This window comes from Malurus melanocephalus, unplaced genomic scaffold (assembly GCF_030028575.1).
Source record: "Malurus melanocephalus ecotype Western Australia unplaced genomic scaffold, MMel_1.1 scaffold_557, whole genome shotgun sequence".
Classification (NCBI taxonomy): domain Eukaryota; kingdom Metazoa; phylum Chordata; class Aves; order Passeriformes; family Maluridae; genus Malurus; species Malurus melanocephalus.
The window spans coordinates 208059-232113 of NW_026623789.1; the positions used below are offsets into that span (position 1 = coordinate 208059).

A 24055-nucleotide genomic window follows, 5' to 3' on the forward strand; every position below is an offset into this window, starting at 1 on the left:
GATTTCCCATGATTTGTAAGTGCARAAAAAAAAGCAGTCCACTACTCCACAATGGTACAAACAAGCATCTAGGAGCTCCCTTATTTTATTACACAGCTGAGAATATAAGATGACACCAAAACTCATACACAACAAAGGTATTAAAAACCCCCAAACAAATCAAGCTTTAACCTAAAGTCGCAGAATTTAATTTCAAAGCAACACGCAAACAAACATTGCTTGCTTTCCAAGGCACAACGGTATAAACATAAAAACTGCAAATGTGATTTATTTAGTACAAAAATATAAATACTGTTAATCTAAATGACAAAAGAGCACATTTCTTCCCATGTATAAACATTAATTAAAAAAATTCAGCTTTACTCTCAGTCATGAAATGTAATACAATAAAAACTATTCTTTTAGTGCCACCTACTATGTCCCTATTATACCTGCATAAATACAAATAATCAAAATATTATACATTTTGCTGCATTATGCAAGAGAAGTTTGGCTGCTTTTTTTTCCTAATAAAACYGACCACAAACCTGACTATGTGGACTCTGATTTTATCTAGTTTGAACTGTTTTTGGAAAGGCTGAATCCTTGCTGTACTACATTAGAGACTTTGACAATAAAATATTACATTATTAAATSATCTAAAAATTAAATTCCTGAAAAAAAAGTTTCTTCCTTTAAACCTTGTATCTGACAAAACAATGCAAAATGAATTAAAACACTGTTTTAGTGCTACAAAACACAAAGAACTGTTCTAACTGCAAAGAACACAGAACTGTGCAAATTTCACTTTTAAATGAGACAACAGTAAATTTACAAAGGAAAAACAATCTATTTCCAACTCAGYCTTTCTTAAGCAAACAAAAACACAGAAAGGATCCAGGTCATAYAGATTTCACATCAGTTTCCTAAACAATCCCAGCAGTGATTCATAAAGCTGAAGCCTTGGCTGACTGAATGTGATGCAGCAGCTGATTGCAATAGATGGGTGTTTGATGTTTATGTACAACCCCTTCAATTTCTCTCACCAGCAGATCTGGATATAAAGTGCTTCCTTCCTTTAAAACCTCTGYAAAACAAAAATATGTTCTATAAATCAATAGCTGCCCTGTGTTTCTCTACCCAAGTTCCCTCAAGGTACCTGAAAGCAAACCTGGAAATTTTTCTTCAAGTGATGCAGTGATGACAACCTGACTCCTCCCTCCCCCATGTGCTCAGGTCTGTATTTTGATATTTTTTGGACACATAAATTGCAGAGAGCCCCTCCACAGGCTGGGATATGGTCACACCCTGCAATGGTGAGGTTCTGTGCTCCATATCCAGTTTACCATCTATAAAATCTCTGCCCTGCTGGGCAAAGCAGTACATTCTGCACACAGGTAAAAGGTCAGAGCTCACATCCACTGAAACCCAAAGGAAAGCTCCAGCCTGTCAGGATTACCCTCTACCTGTATGTGCTGCTTTCATGAACACTCAAAATTATTTAAAGAACATTGTTAAAAATATATATGACTGAAATTTTTACCTAGGACAGCTTTTTGGAGATTTTCATCTGGGTCATCGAGATGTATCAASAGTTCTTGGTACAGAAACTCAACATGACCTTCCATTGAGGATTTCACATCACTGTCCTTTAAGCACTTAAACCAATTAGCCAAGGTGTGAGCAGCTGCCAGTCGGACATCACAAGAGGCATCGTCCAGACGCTTTAAAACCTCTGAAAAGGAGCATATAAATAACCAAAAAGCTCAGTGAACAGAGGAGGTGGCTTTTGCACTTGGAAAAACAAATATATTCTGTCATCATTCAAATTATTGTTGCTTTTATGACATATTTCTGTCTTTTGAATGTAATAAATACATATGGCACTGTTCCCAAAAGCTCCTCGTTCATTATTATTGGATTATGGGTTCCAAACATTAATAAAAGACATATACAGAAGTATTTAATTAGTTGGACATTCTCTASCACTCCTTCTAACAAGGTACCATGGATGTCTATTCATGCTTTACAGAACTACAGAGTTTAAGTATTTCTGTGCTCTGTAAAGTTCAGCATTTCTATTAATTAGATATTAATTAATTTAATTATGAAACAATTCAATTAATTTAAATTCTTAAATTAATTAAATATTACTGTTTCAGTGAATGACTACACTKCAGACTACCTGAATATGCAAGACACAGACATATATTGACAATTGTCTGATCACGTATTTCTCCAAAATAAAAATGTTTGTTGTTAGATTTCTAGTGTGCCATGTAATAAAAAGTATCAGTTGTTAAGACGCTGAGTTAGGGAAAGCCCAATTTATTTGTATATACAAGAAGATAAATCCTGGCACAAAGCACAGCCTGTACTTCTCCCGATTCATGGTTTAGCATTTAAACTTCATGCTAAGAAGCATCACAGCTCCTAGCTCTAATTGACAATACAGCACTGTAGATTAGGGCTTTCTTCTTTGATTTTTTTTTTTTTAAGATAAAAGCCCAACCCACTACCTATTCAGTCTATTTATGGTACACTGAAATGGTTTGCTCTTGGCCCTCAAGCACAGCACAGAGAACAATGTGACATCCATTTATACACTGCAGTACTGTTCTGCTCTCACTATACTTAGCACATTATTTCACATAGTCCAAACTCTGAAGCAATGCAGATGAGCTATTGGCAAACCCTGCACAAACCAAAGTAATGAGTGAAGTTCCATCTAGTGGTCTAATGGATGATGACATYGGGAATACTGCTCAATTCTGCCAAACCCTTCAAAGTCGAGTAAACTGCGGTACTTCGGGTAAAAATGCAAAATATAACTCTTCAACACTGAGATCTTGATTCAAACAAACAAACAAAATCAACAATGCCCCCACCCCAAGTCTACTAAACCTTTACACATACCTGTGTAAGTGTTCTTAAATTTATCTGCATCAAACTGCCTCCMACAGACTTTTAGGAAAACATCAACAATACGACAAGCCATCAGTCGAGTAATTTTAGAGTCTTCATCCAAGGAAGCAATAACTTGGGGCATCAGCTCATCTTTCACTTTTAAGATCTACAGTTTATAGGAAAAGCATAGAAACAATATACTTAATGTTATATACTTAATGTTACAGCACTTACCATTAGCTCTGCCAGATACTGGTTAAAAAAAATAACTATAAATGTGACCCTGAAAATCGTGGAAGTTACACAGTGCTACTTTTGCCTCAACATTAGCTTGGAAAATAAAAATCCACCAGTCGATCACCCCGCTGATGAATGCCCAGTATATAAATAGATGGGTTTTATGCAACTCACAAGTATGTTCAAGCTTGTAAAAGCTTGAAAACTTACTCGCCTTGAAAAAAAAAACCCCCAAATTTGCCAGTTTGGAGCAAGGCGGAGCTGAGGGTTGGGCACAGGGAGCAGCAGATGGCGCTCGGACTCCAACAGGAAGAGCCATGCTGGGATGTGTTGGGAGGTTCGAATTTAACTTTATTCCGTGCATTTCACACCATCCATTAATGCCAAATAGACATTAAGACACCAATTCAGAATAAAAATGTTCAGCTGGAACAGTAGTCTCTGATATCAACGTTTTTATATGTGTGAACTCAATCAGCTTTGTGTGTTGAAGCATTTTGTTCCGTTAAGGTCTGTTATGAAGACAATAAAGTCTATGAACACTTGACAGTATTTTATTCAAATCTATTTAAAAAAAATAACACTGTATTTAACACATTTCCAAAATGCTACTTTTCTTAGCAAAGAAGCTTCAAAACCCCCCTTCAAGATTCAATTAATCCTTCATCACTGGTGAGTAACATCTCTTTTATGTGTACTCCTCATTAGCTCTCCACTTCAGTTTTTACAGATACTCCTCATGTTCCAGCTCAAGTCCTCCTGCCCTTTCTTGGAATCTTTTAGATGTTATTTTCCCTAAATGGACCTGTGGGCTCCAAGGCAACCAGACGACTTGTCTTTGCCATGTGACACCACAGCATGTCCTGGCTGGCTCCAGGGCTTTGGCTGAGGGTCCAAAAATGTCAAATACCCAAAAATTTGGGTTCATAGTGGGCAGTATCTTGTGCTACAGAACCGATGCTCTTTTGGGAAAAATAGCTCCAAAATTTGATGTTGGTCAGTTTTACAGCTCAGCATTTTGCTGGAATCAGATCTCTTGTCAGAAAATCATCATCCCTCCCTATTGATTGTTTCAGCCATTAACATTCAATCACAATAATGAACTTTATTATGGAAACTGTATGTCCATCTGAAAATATTACTTACCCTAAGGATTTATTCCTTTTTTCCCCCTCGCATTTATTTTGTTTTCATGCCCAACATTTCAAAGGATGAGAAAGAGAGAATTTACCTCTTTTGGTGAAAGCATTTCACAGTGGATGAGAGCCCAAAGGCACAATACAGCTGTAGCACGGATGGCAGCTGCTGTTCTTCCAGCATGCCACTGCAGATTAGGAGCCAGGATGTCTTTTATCACAGTCTCAAGGTAGCTAGGGAACAGCCTGAAGCCAAAAATAAGAAAGCAAAATAAAGGTTCATGAGAAAGTGATAAAGAGACTGACAGGATGTAAAAGAGAATTTTCTGTCATAGRAACATAGGCAGAAAGGGGAGAAAAAAGACTGTAAAAAAATAAATAACATCTTTTAAACCAGTGTGATCGCAATGTATGTGATAAGCTTTTCATAACTTAATTTTTCTAGATAATATTTAAACAAATACCTAACATTCATAGAAAAGGGAGGCTAGACTTGCTCCCACTTCAGACAATGACCATGACTCAGTGTTATCTTGGTAAACTGCTTACCTTCTCTGTGTSTCACCTTGTCTGTGTGTGCAGTGGAGATAACACCCCCTGCAATGCTGTCAGGGCTCATTAATATCTGTGAGGCCCTTTGAGACTGCCCAGTGAAAATTATTTATAATGTGAGAAGTGTGAATGCTATTGATGACACCTGAGCTCCTGATACTGCAGGAAGCCTACATGGAATATTTCAGCTCTCTCTTGGCTCAGAAACTCATCTCCCTCAAAGATGAGAGGTCTGTAGGATTTTYTGATGGTGCCAGTCGCACTGATAGGGTTTTTTATTTCAAACACAAATAAATCTGTGATATTTTTGCTGATGCTTTTTTCTCCTCCTCCACTGAATGGGTTACAATGCTAAAAGTTGCTGTGAGAGTCAGCAATTACAATAGGCAAGATTCCCTCACACCTGTTTAGTTAAAGCTCAAACAGTCTTAAGGGAAACAAATATAGATTTTACAAATTAATTAATACTTTGCTGCATCAAAGAGACRTTAGTGGCTGGCTAACTGAGGCTCAGGTTGTTCTCTGTGCCTGTGCCTTACAGAGCAGCTGGTATTGTGCAAAGCAAATGCACTCTGCCTCTGTGCCACTGTGCCCAAAGCTCTGCTCAAAGTGCAGCCACCTTTGTGCCTGACACAAAGGGAATCAACTCTTGGTGACTTTTGTAAGAGTCCTACAGTGCCAGGGAGAATGAGCAGCCCTTTAGTGCTGTGCCAAGACACAGGAGGAACACAACAGGGCCATGTTAACAACTATCAATTACCAGGGAGCACTTTCAAAAGAATGCACASTGCAGGTAGGCCCTGCTGTCCAGGAATTGCCTCAGTTATGTGCTGACACAAACCTGCAGATCCCTACCTCCAAAACTCTGAAAACAGATACACCAGGCTGCTGCTTCCCTTGGCAAGGCAGCCCTGSAGGCTCAACAAGTCAGAGATCATCCACTGCTCCTTCTTGTCAGCAGATGGCACTTAAGTAATAACAAGAAATCTGACATCCCTTTAGACTCATCTAAATCTGTAAAACCCTTTAGATGTGCGATTTTAAACATATTTTTGAGGATTAATAATTTTCTATTTAAAAAGTTGTAAAAAAAATAACTAATGATCACCATCTTTCCAAATTTCCTTTCAGCTCCAAAACTAAAAGCAGCTCTGTGCTGTCTGTGCTATCTGATCAGTAGCTGCTTCTGTTTTTAATAAAACCTTCTGTTAAACTGCAGTGAGAAAATKATCTGTCAAAACACAAAGGTAAATTCCATCAGCATTATGTTAACCATGGTGCTGTGCTATTTGTGAGAATGTTTGTCTTGAAACAGTATCAGCAAAGCAATATCTGGCAATTATCTGACTCCATCATTTCTGACTCACAATTAAGTGACCACACAACTGTGTTTAGCATTAGAACCAAAAGCCTTCCTATCTGAACTGTGAGAACCATTTTAAGGAGCTGAACAAATTACTGCCAGCARTGAATGTGAGAGTGCAACTGGACCTTACTACTGCTTCCCAACACTATCTCTCATTACCATTAAGAGGTATTTCTGCTGTTGCTGATGCAATTAAATTCTTCCTTTTTCCATTTTCAGATCTTATTGTTGTAAATCTGTGTAACTTAATTCTAAAAGTGAGTAATTTCCATGGAAAAACATACCCTGTCTGTGCTGTTTGTATTTACAAGTTGATACTTTATTCTCAACTGGATATGAGAATTAAAATATGATCTGCAGAGACATTAATACCCTGCTCTTCTGCAGATGTACAAAGCAGAGCTTGAATTTGCATTAAAATTAGTTTATGAACTTGTAACTTAAACTTTCATTCCATGTTATTTTTCATACGTTTTTGTTCTGCATTGGTTCCTTTTCTGCTTTCACGACACTGCTGCACTCTGCTTTATGTTTGTGGGTTGTTGTGTTTTGGGGTGTAATGTGTATGTTTTTGTTGTCTGTTTTTTTTTTAAATTTTAACATCCTAAACCCAGGTAATTTGAAACAAAATTTGGTTTGGCTTTTACAAATCAAAACCTCCAAAAACGTTTTGCAAACAATGCTTCAAACCCCAAACTTTACATGTTACCTCCTACATGAAAAYCTTTGCTATGTCCACGGTAAGTAGGATCAAGACTTCAAAGAGGTATTTAGCTCCTTCCACTGCTTTTTAGTCTTGAAAATAAACCTACTGGCAAAATTCATGGCTTTGCTTTTGTTGTCAGAGGACAGGGCCTCATTATGAGCTGGACTGGACCATTCTTCACACAAACAGGTTTGTGACCCTCCCTGGATGTATCTCATCCTGACAAAGGCCATTCACTCACACTGCCCTGAGCAAAACAACTTCAACCACTGCTGTGTGCAGGACTGGGCTGGTGTGTGGCCATTATCACTGAGAGAATTACTTTGAAACATTCCTCTGCCTTTTCCCCACTGATAATTTCTCTTTTCTGAGAATATTAATGAAGCTGGCAGCTCATTTTAATTCCCATAATGGCTCAGGTAGTCCAGAYTTCCATTTATTTATATATATACTTCTGGATTATTGCACTTCACCCTTCTTATTCTGGATTATTGCACTCCACCCTTATATTGTTAAAAATTACAGCAACAAAATTTGGCTGTAGAAGATGGAGGGAAAAACTTTCTTCTTCCAGCCATGCTCACATGGACACGGCTATGGGGGTTAAATAACTCCCATGTTCATTAGTTCTTAATGCCACTGTAGTTTTCAAATAGTTCTGTGGAATCAGCTACCACTTACCCCTGAGAATTGATGGTTTCACTCGCTTTCTGGAGCAACTGGGATAAAACAGTAAAAAGTTTTAAGCGCATCTGGGGATCTCTGTTTGGCTGAAGACACRTCTTCAGAATGAGAATAAAGTCATCAAGAGCTTCACCTATGACAGGACCTAAAAAACAAACACATCAGGCTGATTTCAGAACACTAGCAAGTTCTATTGAGATGTTTCATATATAGGTAATAAAATTTGTAATACAAGTGGTGTTAGAAYAGTACTTGGAATTGGATAATCTTTAAGATTCCYCCCAACACAAACCATTTTATCATTCCCTGGCTCTGTGCAGAATGGATCCATCCATGACACCCAGGAGTTCTGGGACCATCAGCACAGGAGGGCATTTTGGGTGGAGGATTAATGCTTTCTCTGAAAGTCTGAGGCTCTGCACAAAGCTTTGGTTTTACTAAACTTAATGAAAAACTAGACTGAGTCTGGCATGATCCTGACTCCTCTCCACACAGCAGCAGTAACTACACATTTTTCTTCTTTCAGGTTTTTCCACATGCAGCATTCTAGATGTTCCTGACTCCTGGAGGCACAGGAAAGGGCCTGCTCCAAAGGATCAGCTTCAAAATTTGGATAATACAATTACTGCAGCAGCATTCCTTCCCCATGTTTAAATAATGCTTATTTTCATTTTGTAAGACAATCTAAAATATGATGAATTTTAAAAGCTGTTAGAAATAAACCTATTTAGAAATAACAATATCTTCAAAATTAATTCTGTAGTTAATATTTTCATATTCTATGATGAATTCTGGTTTTACCACTAAAGAATAAACAAAAAAACCCTCTAAGTTGTAATCCCAACATTCTAATAAGTTATTTTCCCACAAGTGAAGGAAATTTGTGCCTTTCTCCTTGATAATAACTAACATCTGCCTGGTTATAAAGAGGAAGATTATATAAAGACTGTACACATGCTTTATTCTGCAAGTTTCTTGCAGTAGAATGCTCTTTGTGCTCTATTTTTACAATAAACTACTTTCCTTTAGGAACTTTTTCAGCATTGCTTCCTTGAGATGCACATTCCATTCAACTCCAGTAACTCAGAAAATCCCTCCAGAAGAGACACAACACTGGTATTTATGATGACAAGAATATTCCTCACACATAGGATGGACAGACTGAAGTGTTCAAGATTCCAAAACAAGTTCAATAGCATTTAATAATATCTAGAAATTTAATGTTTAAAATAATAATGAAAAAARCCCCAAATCTTCACTGTCTAGACTGAAACAATACAGGGTGTTGAACTGCAGTTTGCTAAATGTCTGTGCCAACAAACAGGTCTTTATTTTCACAGGATTTATTCAAAATACATTGCTTCATGTGAGTTCTGAGACATTCACAAGACACTACTACTATATCAAAACTGATAACAGCAAATTCAACAGATGGAAAATAAACAAAATAAACTACACTGCTAATTTCWGTTTAAGCATATGCTCCTTAAAAACAGTAAAAACTGAGAAATATGAATTGAGTAAAGCTGATTAAATTAATTAAAAACAACATTATGTGTGGGAATGAAAAGAAAGCAAAAAAAAAAAGCTCTAGGAGCTGCTGTGTCAGACAGAAAACACAGACAATAGCATATTACCAGTGYTGGGTGCAAGCCAAAATGTTTGCCCAGACATTTGATGATTTATTTAGCATTAAGGAAAACAGAGACAACTGTCTAGAAAGTCCTTCAGTCATGGAAATGGGAGTGCAAATATACAGAGAAGTTGGCCTCTCAAATCTTGCACTGAAGAAACTTCTTGTTCTTTCCAAAGGTGAAAACAAAAAAAAAAAAGCTCTTAATGCTGGTTGCTGCACAAACCAGCAAGAGGGTGCTTCACAAAATTTTCATGAGGGTTTTTTTGAGATTCAGGGATTAATTGTAAAAGATTCAGTCCTTTGAAACATATCTGTCAACATCTAACTGTGCAGAAATTACTGTCTCCATCCCCTTTTCAACCAGAAAGGAAATAACAAATAAACTTTCCATTTTMATAATGTGAAAATGGGTGTCCAGGTGAAAAGCACTGCCTGTCACCATGTCCCCATGCAGGTGCCACCTGGGGAGCTGTGCAGGACTGAAGGTGTGTGAGATGTTCACCAAAGTGTGTCACCAACCCCTGCAGAACAGCAGGGAGGAAAGGTTTAGAGAAAGGTGCTGTCCTCTGAAAGACCAGTGAATAGATGGAAAAAAAAGGATGGATTTTTGGACACAAGCTAAAACAGTTTGTCTCCYCTTAATCCTCACCATTTTCATTCATCTGAAAACGCACTTTTCCTTATGTGCTTTTAGCATTCTCCCTGCAGCCATGGAACCTTTGGGAATATGAGCTGCTTCAACATTTCTTTCACTTTCCATCACATTCTTCTGAAGRTTCTGATTATTACACTGCTCATTACAAAGCACAAGCTGCCTGCAGGCTGTGGAAATCCTGCCTGTATTTTTTTCAGAGCTAAATAAATTGTACCTGAATGGGTTGAGATGACCTCAAACTGCAAAACTTCTGGGGAATAGGAAGTCCACCCTTCACAGGACACTGAAACCCATTCCATCAGCTGAGTTGTGTGCTGCTTGTAGAGACAATGAACACTCTCCAATTGTTGCACTTCAGCTAATGAAGACATTGTTTTCTCCACCTGTTAAAATAGAGACAGGATATTTAACTGAAGCCATTAAAAAAAAAATTCAAAACCTTTAAAACTCATTCTTCAAGAACAAAGAGACACTGGAAGATTTTCATAGTTCCTATCAAACAATAAAGATTGATATTTAATGTCTCTCTACATTGCATCCATTAACTTTTATTTGAAGTGAAACATTTATCCTGATKTCAGAGTGAAATCATGAGGAACACAGCAACCTAACAGCAAAATGAGAGAGTCTCTAATCCACGGGCAGGCCTATCCAAAAACTAACTAAATCATAAAAAATGCTCTTAGTGGTTTTAAAGATGTAGTGATATTTCTCCTTAATTTAAGAATGCTTTAAAAYATTAACATAGGGGGAATTTCTCACAATCCCAGGCTATGGCAGCTTCCAAAAACCATTGCTGTTGCAGGTAAGAGAAGACATGGCATGGCATTTCTCCTCTCCCCTTTCTCCCCCAGTTTTAATCATGAAAGATGTTCTCTCTTTACAGTAACTGGGCAGGCTCATTTTGAAATTCTCAACTGTTTTTGCTTAGAAATCCCAAAATTCACTGTTACATCAGAAATATCCTCTTCATATTTAGAGTTAAGACTATTCCAYGAGACATGCAAATAAAACATGTACAAATGAAACATGCGAAAAGAACTACTAAATGAATTCCAGACACCAGCATGCCTGGCAAGGAAGCCTGTAGATTTTCCTAATCACTTGCAGCAGATGTATTTCAAAGCATAAGAAAATTTGCTTTTACAATTCCTGATGGCTCCTACCAGAAGCATAAAACTCCTCCAAGGAAGAGATTAAAAGCACGCTGGAAGTTTTGGTGATTTCAGTAGATTGTGAATCAAGATTGGGGAGCAAAACACCGTTGGGAACCTCACTAAGGAATAACATGTGCTGCCAGCAGAGCTCATTCCAGCAGAGAAAAATKGAGTGCAGTGCTGGGAGTGACATCATTTCAGTAGAACTTCAGTAGAACTACAAATTGTACTCATATTTTTAATATTTTTAAGCTGAACTCAACCACACAAGTTAGCTCAAACATGTCTAGGACCTTTAGACTCTTTCAGACTAATCACTTGCCAGACAAAGATGTTTTTATGGAAGTACCAGATGTGGAGAAAATAAATGAGAATTCTAAGAAAAAGAATAAATAAATCAGGATTTGCTTAGGACAAAGGTTATTCTTAAAACAGGTTTGCCTGCCTCAAGCACAATAGATTTCTCCTCTCTGRAAGCATTCTGCCAGACAGCCAAAACAACTCAGACAAATGAATATTTTATATATAAGTTACTTGTAAATTAATTGGAACATTTTACAGAATGTGTCAGGACAGAAACTCTTCCCCATTATTAATCCTACCATAACACACAAGGTTTTTTTCCATTGACCAAGAGATACAAAATAATACATTATTCACATGTGATTTAAAGTAAATTCTGGTTTCAAGAGTACAATTAAAAACAAATYAAACAAAAGAGAGAATATTTTAAATATGCGAGTAGACTGATGSATATTTTCTCATTAAACAGTGTCTCATAGTTAAATAAAAAGAAATAAAAAAAAATGATGGACCCAAAACCCAGGCCAGGCCTGAGTGCTCTCCATCAGCTCACAGCACTTGTGGTCTCCACTATCTCAGGGGTCTTCTGTCCCCTTACACTAAACCCTAAATTAAAGCTCTATAATGCCAAAATTGGAATAATTTATATTTATACTCAAAATCTTTTGAGTCTGAATACAGATTTCTCTCCTGAAGAAAAAAAACCCCTCATACTTGTACAGCAGCTGTGATACTTTTGTTCTACATGTTCTTAAGCTATTTTAACAGGGACTTTTTGCCTTCTCCAAGCTGTACAGCTCACTTTGAAGTTTTGGAATAATCAGTAACTGGAGAAAAAAAATAAAATTCAAGCCATATTTGTCTTTGTGACCATTTTGAAACATTGCAATTATGTAATCTCGCTGCCAGATTTTGTATGTGTCTAGCTGAAAGAAAGGCTAATGAGAAAAAGGATTCTCATACAAAGTACTGTCAACTTAAAAAATCATCTGGAACTGCAAGAACATCTTAAACCTTTAATAATCTCAGGAGATTAAGTTTTCCGTTTATGAAAATCAGGATTTATCTCCATGAAACTGCATTCTTCGTAGGAGTATGAAGCTGTAAGGTTTTTAATGGACATTGCTGACTTTATAGACCACTGCAGGGATAAACAGGCAAGATACCACAGAAAACATTCCAGATCCATCTGTCCAAGGCTTACCAGAACCAATTTTTTTGTCTTTAAAAAAACCCCAAACAAACAAACAAACCCCAAACCCCACAAAATCCCACTCTCCATATGACAGATCATCATCCCTCCCCTCTTTGACCTGCAATGTCTTTTCAAAAGTTGTTTCAAGCTTTGTTGCACTTTATTTCTTTCTTTCCTGTCAGCTCTGGGGCCATAAATACTGATGCTCCACAGGCCTGTGGAATACCATGCCTGGGAGCAAGAGAAAAGGAAGTAGAATAGCCACTGCACTTAAGGTGTATCTTTGAAAAAAGACAACTGGGATAGGTCATAATTGTACTGCATGAGGATGGCTCAGTGATTTATATGATATTTAGCTCAGGGAAGAAAGAGGAAGAGAAAAATAAGGGGGTGAGATAATGTTGAGCCAAAAAAAAACTCATCTATTATCTGGGCATGTACAGCTGTCCTCGATTTTAAAGCATTCCTGTGACATTTAAACTTTTGTTTCTTGTGGGGAGGTAAAAAGGTCAACTACTGTAAAATCAGTCTGATCTTTGGCTAAAGATTAAAAAATCACTATGAAACYTTCACATTTTTAAGGCTAGTAATACTCTTGACCTCTAGGTGAATTGTTCTTTAATAGTCAGAATATAAAATTGAGTTTTTTCCTGCATRTAACTAAACATTCACAGTGACTTATAGCCAATAAAAAACAAATATCAACAGTCCAAAACAGCACCAGCATGCCCAAGGCTTTGCAGAATCCAGTGACAAACATAAATTCTTGGACACTTCTTGYTCCAAAACTTTTCCTGAACTGTGGGTAGGTGATTAATACCCACCCAAATGAAGTATTGCTCTTCTAGGCCCATCTGCCCCATCCAGCTCTGAGCTTCCCATGCTCCAATAATGCACCTCAAACCATCTATTCTGARTCCCAACCTAAACACACTCATGGAGAATTAAAATCCTAGTTGTAACTGCAGCAACAGACCCATACTGGGTGCTTTGGATCACAAAATAAAACTGAATTTCAGGGCCTTTCTTGGAACCAGAATGTATTTTAACTCCATGAGCCTTTAATCAAAGTTATGAAGAAACACCATTCTCCCAAATTGTAAACCCAACTCCAAACTTCATTCTGGTACAGTGAGAGAGATGCACAGCCCTGGACTAACCACAAATACTCTCCACAAGTAATTACGGCTCTGCTCACACAAAGTGTCTTACCAATAGGAAAAAAATACAACAAAACATTAAACCAGCTCATAGTTTACCTTTTCTTTAAGGTCCTGAGAAGATGGTACTGCCATTRTGGTCACCAAAACTTTCATTAGCTGCAAGCTGATTTCTTTGCAGTCTTCCTGGCACACTTCAATCAATGCTTGWACACAATAAAGCAACTGCTCCATATAAAAGACCTATTTTTTAATAAAAGCACATATTTATTATGTTTTCTTWGCAAATACAAMGTTGTCTTTAAGGGSGATATGGGAAATGACARTAATAAAATCTGAGCATGGTATAACCCCTACATTGGTAAYATATTKAYAATTTCATGTTAGTTCTTCTAATTACCTCCATTCTACTTTTACAGAACTCAATATAGTCTTCCTTCCACAGTTTGTTTGTATTTACCTTGTCCTGTTAACAAAATAAATGATCCTGCTCTTAATCACACAATGGTTCCACTGGTGAATGATGAATAAAAACATCAAAGCATTTTGCAGTGCTTGCTAACAGTACTTTCYCTTTCTCAAGTGCAATTTGTTAATTAATAACATATTCATTACAACTCTTTGAAACCTTACTCCATGTTTGACTATTTGGGATGAACAATGACAGCTAAATACATAAACGAAGAAAACCTGAGCTTTTATCTCAGCCAATTTATCTCATTTGATGCAGCTTGATTCATGTTATCTTGATCCAACTGATACCAGCTGAAGTCAATATTGTTGTCAGTTAGTTTGCCATGACTTCTATGATAAAGTGTATCAGATATTCATGAAGCTGTCAGTGAACAGAAGRGGCCATTGTTACAAATCTACCCCCAAAAAACAAATCAAGTCTAGGAATAGGTTAGCTGTAAGTGTTATTAATCTCATGGACMTGGTCAATCCTTAGCTAAACAGTGTCTGTGCAGCGTTTGCTGGCTAAAATAGAGATTGTTTTCCAAGASTAAAGGCTGGAACAATTCTGCCAAACCTTCAGCTGCAGATGGATCTGACTCCTGGAGCTAATTCCACATGGAAGTGGTAAGCTTAAACCTCACAGCAATTTTGCAGATGTACCTCAGGGAATTGTTATTTGAACAATCAGGTTATAGTGCTTCCACTTATATGAGCTCCTAATCATCACAGGCTTCATGGAGATTAAGGTTAATTCCTGCATCACTGGTACATGTTCCATTAGGAAAGAAACCTAATGAGGGAAGAACTTCAAATGTATATTTTACATTGGCTCCAAAAGACAATTAGGCCAGATTCAGTCTGCACACATGAATAACTRTTTTATAGGAAGCCTCTGACATGAAGTCAGAGTTCCTCAAGGCACAGCACTGGCCCTTTTTTGGTCATCTTAACAGCAKAGCTCTAACAAACTTCTGGTGGAATGAAAGCCAGGATTTCATTTGTGGGGAAAATTACAGGGATTCCTCTTGTGCATCTCGAACAGATCTACATTTGAACATGGGAAGGAAAAAAAATCCTGCAGGTTAAAAAATATCCATTCCATATTTAAGAGAATGTCTTATCTCCTTAYATATGAATATTGATGAATATTCTTCAAATGGTAAAATAAAAATGGTCTTTTGGCTCAGTTATTAACTAAGGATACACTTAGGAGTAAATTTCTAATTGATAAAGGTCTTCCTTCTAGAYTTTCACTTAAAGAGAAGTAACCAAGCCCAAAAGTTTACAAAGTACTCTCCTAAATGTACACATAAAGTACTGATACCTCCTTTTAAAATAGAAAACAAGAATAGAAAAGAAAAAACAGGTAACAATAAGAAGGCATGCCAATTACAACAGACTATAAAAAAAATCAGACATTTTTACTGATTAGGATGGGAATGCATGATTTCGTTCAGATTGTGAACACAAGAAATTTCAAAGCATGGGTTAAACTCTGCCTCAGGACCAGCCAAGCCAGTCCTTTGTTAGTTAAACAGCTCCTTCTCTCCCTGCCATGCCTCTTCAATCTTTTACCACTAYAGCAAATCTTTCCCAGCAGTTCTCAAACCTGAACCTGCATCCCCTGAGAGCAAGCAGCAGATTTGCCCAGGAGACCACAACATGGCCCAGGAACAATGGGGAAAGCTCCTGTTTGGCTCAAACACACCTCCACAGCTATATCCTGAGATAGGTGTGCAAGAGAGGGATAGGAATGGGAGCATTTAGGGAGAAAAAGCAAAAAAAAATCATTTTGTCCAAGCCTGCATCCTGTTTGTCATCTCTCCTCACCTCTTCAGATCTCTGACAGACTCCAGCCTGTGCCAGCATGTTGCCAAGCTGGCTCACATGAGGCTCCAAGATTTCTTTTGGGCTACCTCGAATCACTGCAGCCAGAACCATCACACAGGATGCTTTGGGTGTCTGCTCAAARGCTGAGGTGATTAATTTCAAAGATACCTTAGGATTGACAAATGTTCCAATCAATTCTGCTGCTTTCACACTCTGAAAAAAAGAACAGGAATAACTTGAGGATTTTYCCAAAAACACAAAGACCATTCAAAGTATCATGGGCTTTTTCTTTTTACAATTCCAGCTGTTATTTTAAATGCTTCAGCAGTTGCCTTGTAGGCCTTTTCCACTCACTCAGTAATGATTATATGCATRAAGAAATTTTCTTGACGTGTTCAGTAAGCCATAATAAGGCATGCAAGCAGCCTTCCCCACATCAGACAAACTTCCTTGAGAAAGCAGTGCACAGAAACAAAGTGTACAACTTTCAATATAATAAAGTTTCCAATTTAGAATAACCAGATGTTGCATATTTAGTAGTTGAGCATTTTGTCCCTCAAATGCTGTTTTCAGGTTTGCCTTTAATGCACCACCCAATTTATTAAAAGCTGTAAAAACCTGGAAGAGGAATTTTTTGTTATTGTGCTATACCTTGAAGTTGACATTACAGATCTGGTTAAGTGTGGCAGCAATGCCATGGGGGAACTGCCCACTGCTTTCCACCTTACTTCTTTAACTGAAAAAGCTTAAATTCCTGTGTATTCCCCGTGACAGTGACACCCTTTGATCCCATCCCTGCCTTTCAGACATATCAGGATGTTGTATTCCACATGAAATACCAGCACACCAGAGCTTGCTGCCTGACTGATGCCCAATGGTTACAATYGTGTGCATGAACAGAGAAACAAACAACTCCTGTTGCATTACCTGTGCAACAGGAACACTCCCTATCCCATGAATTTCATGGGTGGCTTATTTCCCCAAACATTTTTCAGTCTAGTGATTTAGCTAYGATTTTTTTGCACCTAATTAATACTTGAATCATGCTTTTTTTTTTTGTCTCGATAACCATGAATTTATTAGTTTAAACCTGCACYATATTGAGCTGTTTCTTTCCATAAAGATAAGACTCAAAGGAGTTGTAACATACTCTATGTAGATGTGAACCCCATCCTCCTCCATAGGGAAAGAAACGGGCAATTTCCAGTGACCTAAGATAAAGCCAACATTCAGAAAACAAACCCAAGCCTAGAAAATCTCTATTCAGTGWACAACAGCCACTTTAACAGATCAAACTTACATTTTTAACCACTTCACTTTCTTCATCTGAGCACSCTTGGTACAAAGTTCTGAGCAGCAGCTCCATGTGCTGGGTGATGTGATCCTCTGCATGCAATAATAATGTATAGAGGAGCTGGGATGCTTTGATTCTTGTGCTTTCAACCCAGTCTGTCATGTCATGACACAGACCTGGCAGAATTTTGGAGAGGTTTCTYGACACAAGTTCCCGACAACCCAGTCCTGGTCGAGTCTCTAAAAGGAATAAAAACAAASCAAAAAGAAACATCAAAGGAAAAGCTAACACATCATAATCCTCAGAAAAATTTAAAAGCTGCAAGGTAAGAGCTCTGAGGTGTCTGCTTCAGCATAGAACAAAATATTGCAAATGCTGATGAGGAATTTACCTGTGCAAGTTGTGTTTTTTTCAATATATAGTGCACAATTAAAACTCCACATGGCTCTTTGAAAAATTATGTATTTATTGCTGGATGCTGATTTTGATTTCATGCTTTAAAATGTTTACAGAAGGAGAATAGAAAGAGAATATAAATGAGTGTGTGTCTTAGTACTCACTTTGGAAATTTCTTTTTAATTTTGATAGCAACACAAATCCCATGAAAAATAAACTGAAACACACACAGATAAACAGAAAAAGGACTTCTGCATGTAAATGCTGAGTTAAAAATAATTTAGAGAGGGAAAGAAAGGTAGAAGTCACAAACAGTACAGAGGACAMGAGCTGCAGTAAAACAGACAATGTCAATTGTGCCCTCTAAAGGAAAAGGTTAAAAGTGTATTTGGCAAATTGATGGCAGAAAGGGCACGAACTATGGCTTGTRCAGAGGCTGTGTAATAGATCAGGCCAACAAATTGATAGTGTTTTAGGAATCACAGCTGTTATATAATCTCCTTCCTCAGGCTTTTTCAGGAAAAGCAGCTCACTGGAGTGCTTCTTCCATGTCTCAAAAATTGAATAATATATTTTTTAAAAATATGGAAGATGATACAGGAATTGGGGGGGATATATATATATTTTTTTTTTCTTAAGACTGCATTTATTATGTAAGAACTTTGTGGAAAGTGAGTTTTTGTTGTTATCTTTGGATTTTAAACAGAATCCCAAAATGTTACAAATACATATTGCCTGCCTCAACAGAGGATGACAACTTCTGGAGAAATAATAAACCTTTCCCAACAAATGCCAACTGTCCTGTCTTGGTAATCATCAAATTTACCTCTTAGTTAATTTATAACATACTGAGATTCAGAGAAGCAACTTGGCCAATATCACCAACATCTAACAAACGTCCTCTTCTGTATTTTGCATATAAAGCTGTGACAGCTCTTTCCAAAGAACAGCAACAAACTTTTTWAGTGATTTTCTTCTTCTAGAGTCTATTTTCTTCTCTTAACACTGTATATGGTTACACAAACAAAATCTGAAAAGCTGTTCTTTGAGAACCACGATCTCATAATTGCCACTCACAATGTTCACAGGCTGTTTTAAGAAAGAGAMATCGTTCATTATGAGGTGTCAAAGTACACTGAATGTGTGAGTGCATTTTTTATTTCTGATACAGAGTTSTCCTGTAAACGCTCAGGAAGAAAATGACTGAACTGTCTCACAATATTTTCCTGCTCTGGCTTGTGTAGCTACAAATTCTAAAAGCAAAACTGACTAAACTAAATGGTCTGAAGATACTAAAGGCTTAGAAAAACCTATAAAATACCTAAGTAGGGAAAAAAATAAAATTCAAGCATCAGGACATGAATTGCTGCTATGGAGGAAACACTTTGGATTATGAAAACTGGCAATGAGTAGCAAAAGGTCAAATAAAGAAATCAACTTGAGACAGCAAATACAGACTGGCATCCYATCTGACCGGAGGCAGAATTTCATTTGAAGAATTCGGATCATTCTTTATCAGCAATTCCTTCATTTCAGATGTTCAGATGCAGGCATTTATCCCTGTAGCTACTCCTGTCAAAGCTTTCCCTGCTCTGAACTGTCTGTACCTGTATCCTCAGGCCATGAGTGCTCAGTGCAAGCTGCTCCATGGCTGCATGACACCAGGATTGCCCTGCTCCCCCTCTGACCTGCAGGAGCTGTCACCAGGAGATCAAAGCAGGGCACTCCCATGGCAGGGCCATTAATTTGACAGCTGGATAAAGGTACTTAAAAGTAAAATGTACTACGAACTCACAGTTGTAAAAAAATATTGCTGTTAAAGTCAGAAGAAACAGCAAAAAAATGTGCTAAAGTACATCGTTATCATATTTTTTAAAAATGCCAACACAAACCCAGCTCCCAAAGGAACAAACCAACCAAATGTTCGTGGAGAGCAAACAGAAAGGACACATATAATAAAAATCAGCCATGCACAATTTGTAGTAGGACACAACAAATTATGACTCGAAACTAAAGCATATTATATTTATAAGTGTCTCTGATACAGTTTTGTATCTGTAAGATTAAGCAGCCGATCATCCTCTCCTCTGATTTTTCTTCTCTTCTGTCACATTAATAAGACAATTTGGAAGTAAAGATATGCAGCAAGAAATGATACCTAAAAGTCAGCATTAACTTGGGACTCAAGTCCAAAATGATCAGGTCATTTCTYTAAAATATTCCTTATTTACATGTGCACATTTATATAAATACACACACATATGTCACGTTGAAGCCTCAACTGCATCATTCTACCCAGCAAAATGCATGTAAATTAAATTTAATGTAGGACTGGAATRTTGCCCAAATTCATGAAGCATAGTTATTGTGCTAAGAAGATTACTTCGGAGATCACATATCATTTAATTATGAAGTAATTGGGAAATGTCACTTTCTAAAAAGCTCCACCAAAACAGTTTACACACATACAGAGARAAGTGACCGAGGTCACCCCATCAGCTGTAAAAATGGTGATCACTGCTCCAAGGACAATGAGAGCAAGCATTTCATGACCTTCACTATATCACAGTCACTGCAAAATAAGTGACTGGAGCTTAGGCACTCAACTTCATCAGTTTATATCTGTTAAAAGATCMCCTGACTGCCAGAAGAAGAAATATGTTTCTGCCATGACCAGTGGAAGTAAAAGCGTTCTTTAGCATTTCCAAACCCCTGAGGTAAAATCATAGATAAAATRAGGAGGAAAGAAAGAAGATTGGAAAGGATGACAGATCAACTTGCCTGCCTTCAAAGCTAAACAGTTCTGTCAAACCAGTCACCATTATGAAGTGCTTCCCCTTTCATTCAAGCATTACTGAGTAAAACAACTTTGAAGAAAAAAAAAAGAAGTGTAATTTCAAAGAAGAAAGAACTCCGGAACCCAGTGTCATGGAAAGGATTTTGCTGCTGGGTATTCTGTGATGTGATTGTCATGTARGCACAAGTCAAGCATGAACCTGTTCTTTCACACCAAAAAGAGTTTTTGTTCTGTTAAATATGAGTATAGAAATCAATAAATGAGCCAGTTAAACTTTTTCTCCCCCCAACTCCCATATGAAGATTTTTAAACATTAACTTTGTGAACCCAGGACAGGAAACAAGCTTCAAGCYACTGCAAACACGATGTTTGAAAGCCACCTATAAATCACATGGTACTAAAATGTAAACTGCCCATTCTGCATATTTTGGGGGTTTTGTGTATAATAAAGGAAATTTCTCTGTTCCCACATTCTTCATGTATGCTGGCAGATTTTAGGTGGCATCCCAGTGTCTCACAGAAAACTAATTTCATTGCAAATTTTGCTTCCACACCAATTATGTGGTTCATTAATGCTGTGACCAATACTTATTATTCAAAAATTCAGCTCATGGGTTCCTTCCTGTCTTCCTTTTCAGTCATCTCTGTGCCCCCTGTGCACCTGGCTGCTGTTGATGTGGAATTTACTGCTGCTTCTGCATCACTGCTTTACTTTTTTTTTCAGCAGCCTCATTTACTTTCTCTAAAATGAATTTTTTGACTAAAGAAAAAAAAAAGAAGTTATTGAACAATTATTTTCTATAATTTAAATTTTAATGAAAATAATTTAAATAAGTCTATATAAATAAATTACATAGATTATATTTTTATACGTGCTACCTCTCTACATTAATATTACATGTTGTAATGAATATTCCAGTCCTGCTCTGCTGTCAGTTCTGCACTGCAGCTCTGGGAGATTTTACAGGAAGCAAAACCCACTCTGAGCACAACACTTACCTCCTTTGGGATAATGAGAAGGTGAAACACTAAAATCCATCTTATCCTTCAAATCTTCTTCATTCTCTTTCTCCCACTGCAAGCCTATCTTTTCCCAATAGGTCCAAGCCAGTTTCCTAGATATAAAATAAGAGTTTTATACCACCATGTCCTTAAAATCTTCTTCCCAGGGATAATTCTGTTTCTGTCCACTCCAGTCTTTGTCTCTCTCGCATTTAATTAAATGTGCCATAACAAAAGTTACTGAAGATAATACTAATATTTTCAGTTTAAGAAAAAACAACCAAACACAAGTGGGGTTTTTGTCCTCCAAGCAAGACATTTGTGAACTTAGGAACACTTCTTTGACATCTATTTAAGAAGGAAAAAATAAAAAAGAAAAAGAAAGTAAGTGTTCCACTTACGWATTTTCAGGAATTTCATCAGTAAAGCTGCCAAGTAACAGGGGGATCAGCTTGTGAAAATATGAATATCTGTCTCGGAGGTGCAGTAACCATTCTCCAATGACAGTTGTTACAGCATGCCTTACCTACAGGGATACAAGAAACCTACTTAAAATATGTCAGGAAAGTAACAGAAAAACATTAAATACAGTATTTGCTTTCTGTATATAAGACTTGGAGAAGCACATCAATGCTTTCAGAAGAAATTAAAACAACCCAGCATTCCCTCACTTGCAGGAAGCATCTTAAGTAACACACCAGGAACCACATTTTCATTTTTCACTCTGGCTTAATCAGTCTTAGACTGTTTGCTGCACAAAAGCAGAGCTCTGAGACAAAGACAAGATACAGACCTAACTCAGAAAACTAAATTGTCATGGTTAATTCCTTCCTGAGAATGTAAGAAATGTACATTTCTCTGGAATTTGTAGCCTTCAAAGCACATCTCCAGAAGAAAATTTTCTCTGTTCACTACAAAGGAATGATTAATTTTAAAATCACTGCCTCAAATGCATCTTATAAAGAGACCAATACTGTATTTGTTAAATATCTGAAAAGGCCATAGAATCAAGGCTCAGAGAGATGTGACAGAGAATTTAAGACAGAATTGAAGGCACCCATTAGMACAAAAAGGTGCCTACAATCTTCAACACCCTGCTGAATCAGACAGCAGTCACAGCATTGGTTTGGGATAGCTTTTAACTGATAAAGGCTGGGTGGGACATTGTCCTGCYTTCAGCTGGGACAGAGKTCAMCTAGGCAGTTTTTGGATTTAGCATGAGAACAATGCCAGTATCACACTGATGTTTACTTGTTGCTAAGCAGAGTTTATCTTAAGTCAAGGACTTTTGGGTGTCTCAAGCTCTGCTAGGGAGGAGCTGCACAAACAGCAATGCCAGGACAGGTGACCTGAACSGGGAGAGAGAGAGGGGCTGTGGTCCTTAATTTCTGTCTGGGATTAAACATATTTACAGAGCTCAGCATGACAGCTGAAAACTGAGGAAGCAGGGAGAGAAACACCAAAAAATCCCACCCTGTCGGATGGGTTTTAGATTTAAAATAAATACAGAGAAAAGATGGAAGAAAAGCACACCTTGGGAATCTCATCAAATAATCTCTGRGCCAGATGAGACAGGACATCATCCACGGATTTTGCATTCCCAAACTGTATCACTGCTCCAGTAGCCTGAATCACATCAACACGKACTCTGTAGTGTTGGTGCGAAATTGTCTGCATTAAGGGTTTTATCAGAGACTCTGACTGCATATGGAAGTGATCTGTTAGGGCAAAAACACAGAAACATCAGCCATGCAAATTGCCATGGTGGGCAGCATCCCTGTCCATGGTAGGGGGYTGGAATTAGATGATCTATAAGATTAGATGATCTATTAGATTAGATGATCTAGCAGATTGGATGATCTAACAGATTAGATTATCTACTCCCTTCAAACCCAAACCACTCTCTGATTCTGTGCAGCATGAACATATCCATGACATCCACTAGTTGCTGGGGCCGGCAAGTTGATTTTGGGTGGACGGGATTACTCGTGCTCCATAATTCTATTTTTTCGCTGCGTGGGTGAAAGATTTGTTGCAACACGACTCTTTAACACCATGAACAGCAACCTGACTAAGGCCGCTGTGTTTCTGTAGCAGGCAGCTTTAACTTTATACAGTATCAGCGCTGAACACTGCCCACATASCCTCCCCTAGCCCCTCCTCCTGCTACTACCCACATGTAACAGCTCAGCCTACGCTCGTGGTATGCTTTTTCTCCAACAGATCCTCCAAAGCACACCTGTGAGGGTGTGTGTGAACTCTCATTTCTCTCCTGACTGTATCCCTGCATCCCTCTATCCCTGCATCCCTGCATCCCTGTATCCCTGCATCCCTGCATCCCTGCATCCCTGTATCCCTGTATCCCTGCATCCCTGTATCCCTGCATCCCTGTATCCCTGCATCCCTGCATCCCTGTATCCCTGCATCCCTGTATCCCTGCATCCCTATATCCCTGCATCTCTGCATCCCTGCATCCCTGTATCCCTGCATCCCTGTATCCCTGTATCCCTGTATCCCTGCTGGTGTCCCCTGCTCAGCCCCCTCACCCCATCCCAGCGCTGCCCATCCATCCCTCAGCCGCACCTGGCATGGCCCGGGCGCAGGCCA

The 24055-nt window shown here is 38.0% G+C and overlaps 1 protein-coding gene across 1 annotated transcript; it reads right to left on the reverse strand.

Moving 5' to 3' along the window:
- Positions 1 to 66: 66 nt before the first annotated feature.
- On the reverse strand, positions 67 to 24049 carry DNAAF5 (dynein axonemal assembly factor 5). The gene is made up of 13 exons (XM_057382237.1): positions 24032 to 24049; positions 22982 to 23166; positions 21850 to 21974; positions 21446 to 21561; positions 17260 to 17492; positions 15960 to 16172; positions 13773 to 13916; positions 10073 to 10241; positions 7565 to 7712; positions 4355 to 4505; positions 2896 to 3052; positions 1523 to 1714; positions 67 to 1066 (listed from the first exon to the last, which is right to left on the reverse strand). Exons 1-13 carry the CDS (start codon positions 24036 to 24038, stop codon positions 927 to 929), a joined length of 1980 nt encoding a protein of 659 aa, XP_057238220.1. The 5' UTR covers positions 24039 to 24049; the 3' UTR covers positions 67 to 926.
- Positions 24050 to 24055: the final 6 nt, after the last annotated feature.